We start from the raw sequence: 15,696 nt of genomic DNA, 5'->3' as shown, positions 1-15,696 counted from the left end.
TATTAAATATTATTATTAAAATATGATTTTTTAAACAACAATGATTTCCAAAGCTCTGGTTACCGAAAACCGGCAGTTTTTCCGAAAAACATAAAAATGTCTACAAAATAGGTTTGAAAGACCATAGAATGAAGTTACGTGTGACATCTTGAAGATATCAGAAGGTAATGTGTTAATAATTTTATGTGCATAACTTGTGCCACGTTACCGTAGTGCCACGTTACCGTACGCAGGATAAAAAACATTAAGTCACAAGTTAATAAAAACGATGATTAAATTGAATAATTTATGCTCCGATTTATTTTTCCACTTACAAACTTCTAAAAGATGATTCAGGAATAAATCGCCAGACCTATTGTATCAGTTGGTTAAGGTGCGCTTATTCTGAGCTTCACATTTGGCAGGACCCGAGTTCGATTCCTGGTACTTGCAATCTCAAAAATAATTATTTACGAATAATTAAATACAATAATTATTTCCAAGACCACTGATGATGGGTATTTGGCAATACTCGAAACGGCTGTATGGTCAGCCAAAAATTAAATTAATTAAAATAATATAAAAAATTTTTGTTGTTGTAATTAGGAAAAAAATTTGGTTCAAATAAATTAGTGATTGCTTATTTTGAGAACAAAGATATATCGTTTTAAAAAAAAAAGGCGTCGAAACCATAAGGGAGTATATGGATAATTAGAGTCAAATTTCTAAAAAATAATTTTTTCCAATAGTTTATACAAATTGTAGTGAATATTGTTTTTATAAAATAATGCATTTTAGATGTATCGAAGAGCACAGTACATTATTATAATGTGTATAAAACTTAAGAGAGACATTTAAAACTTAATTGTAGTTCTCGACTAGTATATCAATGTTAGAAATATACACAAAGCAATTTTTTTGAAATATTAGACTATATAAAAATAATTGTAAATATGATTAAAACACATAATCGTACTAAAAATCCGCTACTGTTATAAAAATTTTTAAATTTACTTCGAGTTTTTTCACTGCACTGAAGCTTGTTTCAATATACTAAAAATAAATTTCTTTTCATTTAAATATATAAATATGAATATGGGAGATTGCATCTTTAAGTATTTTAAATGCATGAATAGTTAAATTAATGCAGTGATATGATTGTTTTATTGTTAATTGAAGTTTATATGAACAAAAGATATTTATAAATTGCATTTCATACAGATCAGACATGTGCACTTAAACGCTATACAATAACTGATTACACTTAAAATGAAATAAAAAAATACCAGTAGGCAGTAAATTTGTCTGTCCATAATACGTATAGTGCACTATAATTATTTTATAAATTAAATTTCATATAAACAGTGTCTGCGATAGGCAAACGTGACTCATAATTATAAATTCCGCAAGTTCTAAAAGCCCACATTAAATTTTAACTAGCAATTATTGAAGCGACCAAAGAGATGCACTCCCATGTATTCCCCCTGCGTCCAAACCTCATTGACAAGATTGCAACATTGCTGCCACCGCAAATAATTTTTACATAACTCATACGCCCGGTGTACCCGAACTTTAGTGCAACTTTGTTGTAGTGCAAATGTGGTTGCACTGCCGTACTAATGCCAAGTATTGCATGCAAATTTAATGCATGTGCAGTTGACAGTATTTAAAGTTTATGCTAAGGTTAGATACACATGTTTCGTAGCAACACGTATATGAGCGGATATATGTATAATTTTGTGATTACTAGGTACATGTGGAGCTTTTATCTACGATTTGAAGTGATAACTTCGGTGTGAGTTTGAAGTTTGAATTACAGCAACTGACTTTGCTGTAGCATAAGTTTTGAGCTCTAAATTTCGTTATTTTATTTTTTGCCACCTGTGCTTAATTATCTGCCGTTGAAGGCGTGGTGCAATAGTGTTCATATCCGTATGAGCATATTTTGACATTAATATGCAGGACATTTTCATTTGATCGTTAATTTTTATGTAAATATTTGCCTGAAACTTGGTTTTTATATACACTTTGGTAGTAATTAACTAAAAATGAAGAAAATGGTATTCTTAACGAAATGGAGCATGTATGACGAATTTTTTAGTCACAGTTATTAAAAGGCACTGACAGGGTACTTTTGTTTGGAAATAAGGTTATACTCAGACGAATATAAATGAAGGACATGTTATATGGATATATACCTGTTGTCAAAGAAATGTTGTGACAGCAATTACCTGTACATAATTAATATATAGAATATATATAAATTTATATAAACTATAAATTTAAGTAATTATAAAAAACTTACTAATATACAGAATACAAAAATTTGTGTTATAACGTTATAAAGCTGTAATAAAAAATATAATGCATTCTGATCAGTAATGACTTTAAATATAGAAATAACTCTCTATATATTACCAATATTGTGTAAAATGTTTGTGCAGATATACAGAGTTAGGTAATTGGAAGTGTTACCTATTTAAGTGACCTTAAAGGTAACACTTTTAAGTGTTACCTATTTAAGTCATCCCAGAACAATAGCTATCTTAAGCGTATTTATACTGACATATTTTTTAGTCCTCATCTTGCTCTCCAAAATGGCCTAGATGAAATAATCTTTCGGATTTGCATCTGGTGAATTCGAAAACCATTGTGTCGACGAAATGAAATGTGGAACATAATTTTTTAACCATTCTTGTTTCATACGATCTTTATGAGACAGGAGCCGATGCCGAGTCTTGTTGGAAAGTCCATGGTCTACGACCGAAATGTTTGCGTGCTTGCACTCTAACACAATTTCCAAAATATTTTCCCAATAATAAGTCGCATTGACTTTGAGACCAGGCTTGATGAAACCATTACTTGAGATGGAAAATTATTTCGGATAGCCATTAGTAAACTGAAATTTCAAAATTAAATAATGCGAACTATATCGCTAAGAAGTTCAGTTAGAAAAAATGATTTCCGACTAGAATTGAGTAAGATGTGTGCCATTAAAGGACTGCAAATAAATACAGACTACGCAAAAAAGAGACTAAAATAAACTGCTCCCAATTAAGAATCAATCAAGCTGTCTTAATATTGCAAATTGTGGAATGGTAATACTCAAACTAATTGCAATAACAGAGTATGGGAGAATACTCTAAAACTTCCACATAAGAAGAAAGAATGCCCAAATTCTTAAACAATTTACCCGTTCCTTAGCAGTAACAATCTTAATTTCAAGAATAAGCAACAGGTCAACATCAAACTCGGGCGTGAGTTATGGCAACGTAGCTAAGATGTAATTGAACAGTAGATACAGATATCTCACCGCTAGCATGATTAAAAAAAATATTAACTTTATACCTTCCATATTATAAACACCAGAACTACGCGTATAACCACTATATTAACATGCCCACTAATCTTCCTTATATGATTTGGTTGGTAGATTCATTTGGTAGTTATTTAAAGAGAAGGGTCAAGACTTCATTAGAAATGCAACATTTCAAGATATAAATTGATGGGTTAGAATACCTGTGGATAGAGAAGTGAAAGATGCTTTGGTTAGAATGTTCAATGCAGAGAGAAGAAAAGGACGTATCAAAAATTAACTGTTTAATACAGTATACAGGAAAGGTTGACAGTATACAGGAGATGGAAAGAAAGGGTTGACTTAGCATTCTTCCACCTATAATGTTATGTTAAGAAAGAAGAACAAGAATAAGGTTATTCACTTTTGAACTGTCATTTGTGATTGGCATGACTTTCTAGACTTTAGTGCAATACAAATCAAATTAGAAAGATAATAGTGCTTTACATTTGCTTTGTTACTATCCGGCTCACATGTAACTTAGTATCTTATGTTATATTAGGGTCTTATGAAAAATCTTTACTTAGGCAGTAGCTAGTCTAAGTAAATCGTACTCTTCTACTTTGAGTGCCAACCCGTGTTTGGATATTAACGCTATTAAATAATGAGAGCTTTAAGATTTATTGAAGGTTAAAACTGACTTTAAAGCCCTCCGAGAGAAAAACCCTCCGTAAAAAAACCTTAATACTTCGTTCCTTAGTATAATACACATATGCTTTAATGTAATATTTACACTATAATGCTATTTATGTCAAAATTTCGCCACTTTGTTGACATAAATTTCTACATGTATTATATTTAGTAGAATAGATTGCAAGTGAATTTAATTAAATATGATTAATTTGGTTTAAATACCTTAGGAATTTACATATTAAATTTGTAAGTATTTCATTAATATCTATAAAATGCATATGCATGCATGTACTTTATAGTCAACGTTTTACTTTGCTTGACAGAGAGTTCGGGTAAACTTCATATAGAGTTAATTCTGCTTTCTTGAACAGCGCACTACTTTAAATGCTAATTAAATACTCATACATCATTTTAAATGTTTTAATAGCTACTTAATATGTGCCATATTAAGTAGCACATTAATCACTTCTGCGTTAATTTTTAAGTTAAATAATATTTAAAATTCTTTTCAAAGCGACTTTTCTTGATATTTGCTAAGTAGAGCCAATAAATCAACAAGTTACCAACTAAGAAAAGATTTCCAGATTAGTAGTAGAAGAGTAATTCAAAATGTTGCAACATGAAATCAGTAAATCATTTTTGCTTCTGTTGGTTGGTTTGAATATTGCAGCTGCAACGATTTATCCACCTGACAAAAAAGAGTCGAAGAGTTTGTCTCGTAAGAAACGCTATGTGGCATTCCCTGAAGGGTCGTCGGTATCCGTAAGTAAAAATTATATTGTTCTTTTTAGTCTGAATAAAAATATTTTAAAACTTATCGCAAGAGTGATTTATAATCTTGTTAATACATAAATTGTTGGGAATATTTTATAATACATTGTATTTTGTATTCTACATTCGGTGTGAAAAATATATGTAATTAATAATTAATATATTATAATATTATATTTAATTGAATAAATTAATAAAATTCATTTAAAATTGCAGTGCAACTGAACTTAATTCAACTCTTTCATAACTTTTCATTGATTCTATGATATTTAGGGTACAACTCCTTTCGCAAAATGATTTGAAATGTTGCTTTGGACTGATAATTTTACTTTAATAATAGAAAAAAGCCCAACTGGGTCATATAAGTATAAACGGTTGAACACTTACGTTAAGTTTTTTATGAAAAATATATTTGTGCCATTGCAGAACACTCACAGGGTAAATCGCAAAAACAGAGAGGTAAACACTGCGGTTAAGGATCGCGCACAATAACGCACAGTACATTGTGGTGTTGTCTTCAAATATGGTTTTTCAAATTATAAATTCAGAATACTTCTTACACAAAATTTTTTTATTAAATATTCTATACAAAGTGCTAAGAAATTCAAAAGTGTTTTTTGAAATGAAACCTGACTAACGAAACCGACAACCTGAAAAAACTACATATTATCAGTAATGAAGACATTTATTATTGCATAAATCTGTCTATTGCATACCCAAACATATCATGAAATGCTATTTTATTTATATTAAATCATTTTTCATTAATTAGCTTCATTCCAAAGTCTTTAAATCGCAATACTTAATTTTATTTTTAAAATTTTTTACAATTCATACTAGAACTCGGTCTTAGTTAAGTTGTAGATGATAGGTACGATCTTATGTGTCATTAACAATAAAGAATGAATAATATACGAAAGTTTTAACATGTGGTGAATATTTTAAAAAAGAATCCAAATTTTTATAAAAAAAATAAATATCGTACTATCATACGTTTTAAATCTACATGGACAGAATTAGATATTAACTATAAAATTAACACATATCTATTAAATAACCTATTAAATATACGTATACATTACATTCATACTTACATGTATACATATTTAATAGGTTGTAAAATTTTTAGTGGATTTAATATATATACATATATATATATATATATATATATATATATATATTTACATATATAAACATATCAAAATTAATATATATCTATTAATTATAAAAATATTTATATAAGTATAGATACCATATTTATTAATCTAACCTAGTATAGTCTGTAATATAGGATAATTAAAAATTAATAAATGTAAATAAATTAATAAATAAATTAATATATTTTTAATTAATTAAAATTATTTAAAAATATATTAATTGATATTTTAAATAAATTTAATATATTTTTACTTACTCTTATCTCTTCGTAAATGTAATAGATCATAAAAGTTCTTTGTGCTATTTTATTCCTCAGTTAGTACTGAAGGACCCATTTTAAATCAATTTTATAAGAAAACTTTGAGTAAATATCGCGTATACACTTGTTAATGTTTATTACTGATTATAACTTTTTAATGTATATTAGATATATATAGTATTGTCTACAAATACAAATTTTTTATAAAGTATTTTAGAATTTCTTTTAGCAGTATCATTTAATAAGGAAATCATTTTTAGGCTGCTATATGCATGACAGTTGGAGTAATTGGTAATCCAAATGTGAATTATCTGAGTTGGGCTGTAAATTGGGGTGTGGCATATGACTTGCCAAATCATACTTGGGTGCGACAACACGCAAACGGTTTTAAGACTGATCTAACAAATACGAAACAAGTCGTACTTCGAAGATCTAGAAGAGACTTGTACGAAAAAATTGAATTAGCAATTAATGAGTGAGTACAAAATGCATATTTAAGTAAATTTATATATATTATACGTGTATATTCATATATATATAGATAGATACATAGTCATGCTGATAAAAAATTTACAAGAAGAAATATTTACCGATCTTTGGAAAACAAAATGAAAATTTTTGTGATGCAAAGTATGTTTTGGGTAAAGAAATGGTCTTGGACACCACATATGTTTGTGATTTTAACATCAACACCTAGGTACCATATTTATCTTAATCTTTGAGTCCACTATGTCAATGTTGTCAATATCATAAATACTCAGTACTCAGATTGTTAAAATGATTATATAGTAATAAAGAAACCGTCGGAGACCATATTAATTACAAATATTTCTAACTAACATAACATGATGAATAGCTTAAGTGATACACACCTGTTAGTCTGTCCATCTAAATATCAATAAATTAGTCTTTATTTTTAAATTTACAGATTTAAAACTTAGAACTAATCTACTGTACCATAAGCACTATCTCATAGATCGGTAAAGCATATAAGTAAATAAATATGAAGGTGTCGATACAAAATAATTGTTATTATATATTTTATATTTAGCATTTTAAACCAACAAATTACTTAATATTAAATATACATCTCTTTTAATATTAGCATGGGTTTCAATGGTCATGCATGCATTGCTCGTGCGTTATGCGAAAGTTCCAAATACTTAGGTGCTTTTAGAAGGAAACGTGGCAATATGATTGAAGAAATTGTCAAAACCATTTTCAGGTATTTAGAATATTCTTTATTTTCATAAATTATATGAATCTAATGAGTACAATTTTAATTCCAGTTTACCTACGGAAAATGTCCATTCACATGAACCACAGGCAGTACATCAGTATGATCGAATTTACCGTCGAGCAAAACGTGAGGTTGTTGATTGCAGCACAAAATATGCTGAATGTCAGTTTTCATTATTAGAGCTGGCACTTGGAAAGTATTTGGTGCAACCTAACAAACATGGTCCATTCGTACAACCTATGAATAGTTTTATGTAAAAAATACTCTTATTAAAGCGAAAATAAAAATATGGAGAAAAAATAAAATTGTATCACTAAAGTTGATACGCTATTTAACCCCGTCCTAACAATCCTCAAGTCCACTTCTGGATTCTCAGGAAGATATGCTGATTTAAAGTCCGTTATCAACTAAAAGACAAATAAATGATATGATTTCTTAGCCTAGTTAAAGCCTAGTGTGAGGTAGTGATAAGCCCCCAACCATTATAGAGTAAAAGTGCGTAATAGCACTAACTCAAGGACAAGAAGAAGAAGAAGAAGAACTAGAGATATTGAATATGACAAACAGCTTCTTTACACATCTGCGGTGTTTTCATTAGTCACCTTTATTTAATGAAGAATATAGTAAATAAATTAATTGTGGATAATATTAAATTCAATATATATATACATATACATTATATTATTAATATTTAAACTTTGATAACTTTTAGCTAAGTTGCTAATCTTTGCTTTTAGCTAATCTTTGATTTCAGTTATGTCCGAGTTTCGGATGTGGGACCTATTGGATACAAACTAAATCTTTTAACAAAAGGTTTTGAAATTTGTTTAATACCAAACTAAAATATAGTGTTATTTGCATCAGTACGTCTTGCTTATATTGAAAAATATTTTTTCCATGTAAACAATAATCCTTCTTATTTAACAAACGATATATAATATCATAAAAGTATGAAAGCGAGTAATGCGCTATCATGTTCATTGATGTAAGTCGAAAATGGACATTGAAACTATGCCGATTTTGCTACTATAGTACTATATACTTTGCACAATACTACTTTACATTAAGTGATAAAACATGCATCCAGAGTTTTGAATAAGAAAGTGAAACATCATATGTTTTATTCTTTATATGAGATAAAGAATAAGATATGAGATATTGTCATTTTCAATTTTAATATATATGTATTAAGCTTTAAATTATTTTATGTAATCACCTTTAACAATAGTTTTTTAAAACACAAAAATATATATTGTATGTTATTTCTATTTTATATTATTAAAGTCAATTATGACGAAAGAGAATAGAAATTTCTTAATAGATATTTTTGTTTTAATAGGAAGGTATTTTGAATAGTAGTGAATTACAACAACAAAATTTATTATTATTTATTGAATATTTGGCTGACTGCAAGTACCAAGGATTAAAACTAGAAGCAGTGTTAATTATCCAACTGACCCAAAGCCGTGACTTGTATATTCTAAATTGAAGTTTTGTTAATTTACAATCAAAGTGTTGTTAACAAATTTACTTCCTGTGTTAAATAGAACGAAATCATATTTAAATAATGGAATTATTTAATTATAGTTATTCTTAACAAGTGATGCACAAGTGGAAGAGACACCTAGGAGCATATTTCATGGAACATGGGGATTCAAGCCAGAAGAGACAGGGTCAATACTGTCTTTCATTAAAGAAATCGGACTTGGAGAAACAATCTAATCCGACTAAGAAGCATAAAAGATTTTTTAGGTCGTAGTGTGCTATCCGTTTTCCTAATTATAGTAATAGTAATTAATAATAACAGTAATAATAATAATAGATTTTTGAAATAACGACAGTACGAGATGGGAAGCTATTTTAAGGCAGGAACACTTATAAGACACGTTTTTTTTATATGACTTCACTTTGTTAGACAGCACTTTGATTAAAGTTTTTTTCAATACTTTAATAATTATTAATTATAATCAATAATTACCTATAATTTTAAATATACCGCTAACGGCTAAATGTAGGTTCTCACTAATTCCATACTGTGTAGTTATTGATCGTAATTTTTTTTGTCAATTATTATCTCCAAATCTTAATAGACTAAGCAGCTAATATAGTTGGGTAAAACATGTTAACCTGTATTCAGTAAGTCTAACTCACAACAATGTGTTGAATTACAATCAGTAAGAACCGGAGGTTTACGCGTAGCATCCTGGTATCAACCAGTTCAACTTACTTGCCTACCTGTTGTATAATGACCTGGTAGTAAAACTAGAATTAAGATACAATAGTTCCAAAATTTTCGACTTGAAGTATAAAAATATTCAACTGTGAAGTATTTATCCTTTTTTGATAGCGGTAAGGCGCCTGTAAATAGTCGATGCCTACCACTCATAATTGGAACTCTTAAGCAGAGAGATTTGCAATTAGAGAGAGAACTTTTAACAGTTATTTTAAATGTCTACAATTTCTAGAAATCCTGGATATATTTTTAATAACTTTGCTTTTTATTAAATCTTCTAAGAATCAACATAGAACTAACAATAAGTTATCGCTAATTGCAGTAGTAAAAGAAAGAATGTAAATAACTAATTGTCCTTAGCAAAAAAATGATCCAATTTCATTTCCATGCCGGGCGTCATTCTTCAATAGCCTGGTTTATATAGTTCCTTTTGATTTTCTGGGTTCCAGTGCTTCGGGTAAGATTGCTTTGAAGTGGTTTTAGGTGATCTATGAGTTTGTATATTTGGTGTTACTAGTAATCACATCTGTGACTATTTTAATTTGAAGATCTCCATGAATATTTGGGTTTTTCATATATCAGGAGGCACCAATTATTTACCGAAGAATTTTCGATTGAGATCTTTGGAGTTTTTTAATGTTTGATGGAGATGTACAGCTTTAAAATTCAATTCTTCAGGTCTATATGGGTTTTATCATTGTATTATAAAGTTTCACTTCACTATGTGCACTTTAATCAGCCAGTTTATTTCATCTTGTTTGAGTTTAATTTCGGTTACTTTGGCTTCTATGTACTTTTTCCACGTATTTTGTGTACATTCCCCTTAATACGAGGGGAAGGGCAGGTATCCAGTCGTAGAGTGAAGGTTAAGTGTGCAGTTTTCGATGCGTTGACGTTTTGTTTCCAAAGACCTAAACATTTTCGCAGTTTGTTGAGGTGGTCTTGAACTGATTTAGTGGCTGTGATTAAATCATAGCTATGGTTTAGGATGACACTGTCGTAGATATGTCGTTGGCATATCTACTGGGAAATATGTACACTTTAGAGATATATTACACTTTATATCTCTCATATATACAATTTAATTGTTATATTCTTCTTGTTTTGCGACTTTCCTTATTATCATTCTGATCGAAATAAAACAAATATTTTTTTTAAAACAAATTTTTTTCATCCATTTTTATTTAATAACGCGTAACATTTATTTATAATAATAATTAATTTTTTTTCATATATATATATATATATATTTATTATATATATTGAGTTAATTTTATTAAATTTATTATTTTTAAATTTTCTTCACATTTGCTCAACTTAGTAGATTTTTCTTTTATATTATTATTTTTTATCTATAATTTTTTTCAATGCGTTAAATTATTTTTTTGTTAAATTTTTGATTTTTAAGTTTGTAAAATTTTTTTTTATATTTATTATTTTCTCTTAATGCTTCTTCTCTTTAATTTCATATTTCATATTAATTAAATTAATTTTATTAATTTTTAATGTTTTTAGTCTATATTTATACAGAGTTTTTGTTTTTGTTTTAAATTTGCAGTACTTATTTCATTTATTTATGTTAAATTTAATGCATAAACTTTTTTTTATTAATTTATGTTAGTTTTGCAGATATTTTTTTGTTTTTTGTTTTTTTTTGTTTTTATGCATAAAATATTTCATGTATAATTTTTTAAATTATTTTTAATAATAGAAGTGTTATGTGTGTGTGTGTGTGTGTGTGTGTGTGTGTGTTAGTGATGCCTGTGCCTTAAAAGGAATTAATTAAAATATGCTTAATTTTTTGATACATAATATATATGTATTATATTGTTTTATTTATTTTTTCAGTTGGTATTATTTTGATTTTTACACACATTTATATTTTATGCTAATTAATTTAATTTATATAAATGTTTATGTATAACTTATTGTATTTAATATATTTTTTAAGTGTTGTGTTAGTTTTTACTTCATATGTGAAATGTAAATGCAATTATTTTCTTCTCGTTTTTGTTTTTTGTTTTTTGTTTTTTTTTTTTGAAATTTAACTAGATTGTTTTATATTTTAATAGAATTTTGCTTAACGTTAGTAATTTTATCAATGAATATTGTTTAAATTGTTAAAAAATTGTTTACACTTAACTAGACAAAATAACTTATATTATTACATATTTTTTATATATATATATTTTGTTTTTGGATTTAATATAATTTAATTTTATTAAAATTAAAAAATAAGTTTTTAGTAGTTTTAAGGTAAACCCAAACGAAGTTTTTGGCACAAGCAAAGCCGGTCTGTTCTTAGGGGATAGATCCGCACTTGTGCGCATTCTAACGTAGGGCTAATATAGTGGTGTTGTTTTCCCAGTGATTTGCAAGTAATTTGCTAATATGTTCATCAGTTTTTTTTTTTTGGTATTTCCGAAGTGCTTTAAAATTTTCAGGCTAAACTATTTTTTTAATTTATACTCTTTATATACAAAACTAAACTAATTATAAGTTTACATTAGTACATACAAAAAATATATATAATTTAATTTACTAATATTTAATTATTATAAGTTGACACTTAATAAAAACTTACGTAAAGATTTTTTAAGAGTTATATTATTTTTTATAAACTTTATACAATTTATATCAATAATTTTTAAATTTGGTTTATTGTTAATCTATAGCATTTGCAAATGTAATTATGTGTGTTCATAATTTTTATAGTGTAATTATTAATTTTTTATTTCTAGTGGTATAATTATTTCAATGTTCAATGTGTAATGATGCAAAAAGTGTTAATAAAATGTACTTAATTGTATATATATGTATATATTTTTATAGCTACTCTTAATTTATTTTTTATTTTCGTTTCGTTTTTTGCAGTACTTGCAATATTTGCTATACTTTTTTTATTATTAATATTTCAACGATTTTAGAATTTTTTAATTGTTTTCATATATGAAATATTTTATAAATGTAAGTAAAAACGATACAAATTCACTGCATCAAATTCGTTTGTTCAATTTTATATTATTTTTTAATTAGTTTTGTATTTAAACTGCTAATATTTGTTTAAGTTTAAACAAATAATGTACTTAATAGAACTCATTAAATTGGTTTTAATCGAGCACAGAAAAATGTGTGTTATTAGCAGTAAGGAGACATAAAAGGTTTTTGCAAGTTTGTGAGTATGAAGTATAACTAATTATTCTGTTCGCGGTTAAAACATAAGAAGTAACTGAATACTTCATACGATTATTTTAAATTTTATTTTTAAAAAATTATTGTAATCCAATACAGATATGATATCTCCGGAAATAAATTTTTGCTTATTGCACATTTATAAACATTTGATCTTGATCTTTCACAGTAATTTATTAAGTATTGCATATTTATAAAGATGTTGAAAAATATTTCATAGTATTTGATTGCATATTTATTGGCGCAAATGTATTGTCATTAAAAGACTTGTCTATTAAAACCCATGGGAATTTGAAGAGCTGTTGTATTTAATATTTTTCTGATGATTAAAAGACAGGTAGGTAATAGTATGTGTTCCGGATCCTGAGGAATATGGATTATAAAACTTTATAAATTGGTTTACTAATAGTTCATAACCAAAATGTATATCTACACTGATAACGGAACATAATGTTGATATTTTAGTATAATAAATACTATAGTGGAAATATAGTTTATTTAAGATTCCTATGTCTAATAAAATAAGATGCATATCATACAAATAAGAAATGGTATAAAGTTAAAAATATCTACTTTGTTTCTCTAGTTTTAGTTCACTGCATTATCTAAGCATATGTTCTGTTGAAATTAATATCATTTATGAAGTAATAAATATGTTAAGATTACATCTTATTCAGATATTTAAAATAGATATCTTTATGTGTATATATGCAATTGCATCAATCAGCTCTTCACACTACAAATTTAAGATTTCTTATAGAAGGAGTCGAAACTACGCATTCACATTCTGTTTGTTCCGAAAGCAGCTGTAATTGGAAATTTCAGCGACACGTGCATAAAATGAGAGATTATCAAAGGAATTTGTGCGATAATGCAGGAGTTATTCACCTATACATAAACCCACAAAGAAAAAAAGCAACAATATTTATGTAAGAATAGAAAAAGCTTTTTTTGTCTCTTTTCTTCAGATATACTCGTAATAGCAATAACTTTAGACGGTTGAAGAATATATGTACGTTTGGTTGTAGTTGCGAAAATAGATGATCCAGCCCATGCATAAACAATGCTACGTATCTGAATAATAAGATACTGGAGTAGAATGTTAAGCCGACATTTTAGTGTTAAATACTATATTAAATAATTAATGTAAGAAAAATTGTACAACAGGCTCAGAAAAAAAAATCACTGAAACTACAAAAACAAAAAAACGGGTGAGGGATATAAGTGTAAAATAATAATTCTATTCCTTGAATATGTAGTTCCTTATATAGCAAAAGCCAGTCTCTAATAAATGAAACGTGATCTTATCTCTTAAACTTTCTTTTTCATTACTTGATAATACTTCATACTCCATCATTTAAGTCTTAATTGATAAAAGTGTTTTGGTTAAAATTTAATTGTGAGAAATTAAAAAAAAAACTATTAAAACTCCAATGTTTTTTAAAAGTTCTGTAGGTTAAATAAAGTATATTAAAATAATAAATTGATTATTTTATATTTAAATAGGTTATTCAGTTATTATTTATTTTGTTTATTTTTTGTTTTTTAAATTGAAACCGTTACAATTAAGTGCTCAATTTGTATAACTATTATATGTATTAATTACCCCATTGGCATGCTAATCTATATATATTTATACAAATACCTTAAAACTGTTTAATATTCGAGCTTAACTAGATTATGAGTTCTATATACAAAAAACAAAACAAAAAAAAGAAAACAAATAACAGACAGCTAATAATATATATATATAATAAAATTAAGTATACTTAATATATACGAAGGAATAATATATAAATTTTAATTCGAACTTTTTTCTTCTTCTTCTTATAAGTTTTACAACTAATAATAGGTATATAATAAGAAAAAATAAAATGAAATAATTTATGGGAAGGATTGCTAGGTGCAAAATACTTTAAATAAAATTTTCTCTATTGTCAGGTACATAATTTTTTATTTCAATCTAAATTTTTGTAATTAATACCATTTTATATTCTATTAGAATCTCAAATTTTCTAGATAATTAATACCATAATGTGTTAATTATATTAGCATCAAAATACTACGATCAAGTACACAAATAATGAAATGTGCTTATATCATGCAAAATTTTTACTGTGGACATAGAAATTTTTGGTCTCTGCAAATCGCGTTCAATATCAAGCACCCAGAAACGCCGATTTCTGTACTACATATATAGGGTCTGTAAGGCCCATGTAATGCAGGCGATTATATGATCGTTTATAATTACATTTGTTGTTGCTTCCTATTTTTTAACGTACATTGAAAGTGAAAATTGTGGTGGTCAACGATCATGATCGTCTGCATAACATGGTCTTGAGTAAAATGTATAGGAGTGAAGCAAAGAAGATAAGTTTGTAAGGTAGAGAAGTGGTTAAAAGAGAGTGAGAAAGATAGATAACGATAAACACAAAGAGAATGACAAAAGAACGTAGCGGATTGATACACTTTTAAGGTGAGAAAAGATTTAGGAGTAGTCATAAATATAATTACTTCATATTTTGATTGCTTTTTGGTCCACTTTCCTTAGTAGTTTTCATTATGTACGGTTTACTATTCTCTAGTTGTATTATAGAATTGTAGAATAGTATCGTATTTAACTACTATACAAGTATTAGTTTAAATTGCGGAAGTGAAGAAGCGAAATAAATATAATAGATTTAGATAACGTAAAGAATATACGTACAGAAGTACATATATTACACATAAAATTTCTTAACAACATCGCGAAAAATTTGGGAACTAGATATAGTGACGAATTTCTAAAAATTATAAAAATCATGTATGAACAGTATTTTTATTTTATTTTTATTTTCAATTGAAATAAAAATTCGAGATTAAAAGGAAGAGTTGTT

The 15,696-nt window shown here is 27.0% G+C and overlaps 1 protein-coding gene across 1 annotated transcript; it reads left to right on the top strand.

Moving 5' to 3' along the window:
• The first annotated feature begins 4,576 nt into the window (after positions 1-4,576).
• Positions 4,577-7,652, top strand: LOC119675661. Its single transcript, XM_038086866.1, has 4 exons — positions 4,577-4,729; positions 6,416-6,630; positions 7,261-7,380; positions 7,445-7,652. Exons 1-4 carry the CDS (start codon positions 4,577-4,579, stop codon positions 7,650-7,652), a joined length of 696 nt encoding a protein of 231 aa, XP_037942794.1.
• The last annotated feature ends 8,044 nt before the right edge of the window (positions 7,653-15,696 follow it).

The sequence above is a fragment of the Teleopsis dalmanni genome, chromosome 2, assembly GCF_002237135.1.
Source record: "Teleopsis dalmanni isolate 2A chromosome 2, ASM223713v2, whole genome shotgun sequence".
Lineage (NCBI taxonomy): Eukaryota > Metazoa > Arthropoda > Insecta > Diptera > Diopsidae > Teleopsis > Teleopsis dalmanni.
The sequence above is the reverse complement of the archived record's forward strand: the minus strand, read 5'-3'. Positions and strand labels throughout refer to the sequence as shown.

Coding starts and splice junctions, on each gene's coding strand:
- LOC119675661 (XM_038086866.1), top strand. CDS start 4,577: ATGTTGCAACATGAAATCAGTAAATCATTTTTGCTTCTGTTGGTTGGT. Junction 4,730..6,415: donor CTGAAGGGTCGTCGGTATCC/GTAAGTAAAAAT, acceptor AATCATTTTTAG/GCTGCTATATGCATGACAGT. Junction 6,631..7,260: donor ATTGAATTAGCAATTAATGA/GTGAGTACAAAA, acceptor TTTTAATATTAG/CATGGGTTTCAATGGTCATG.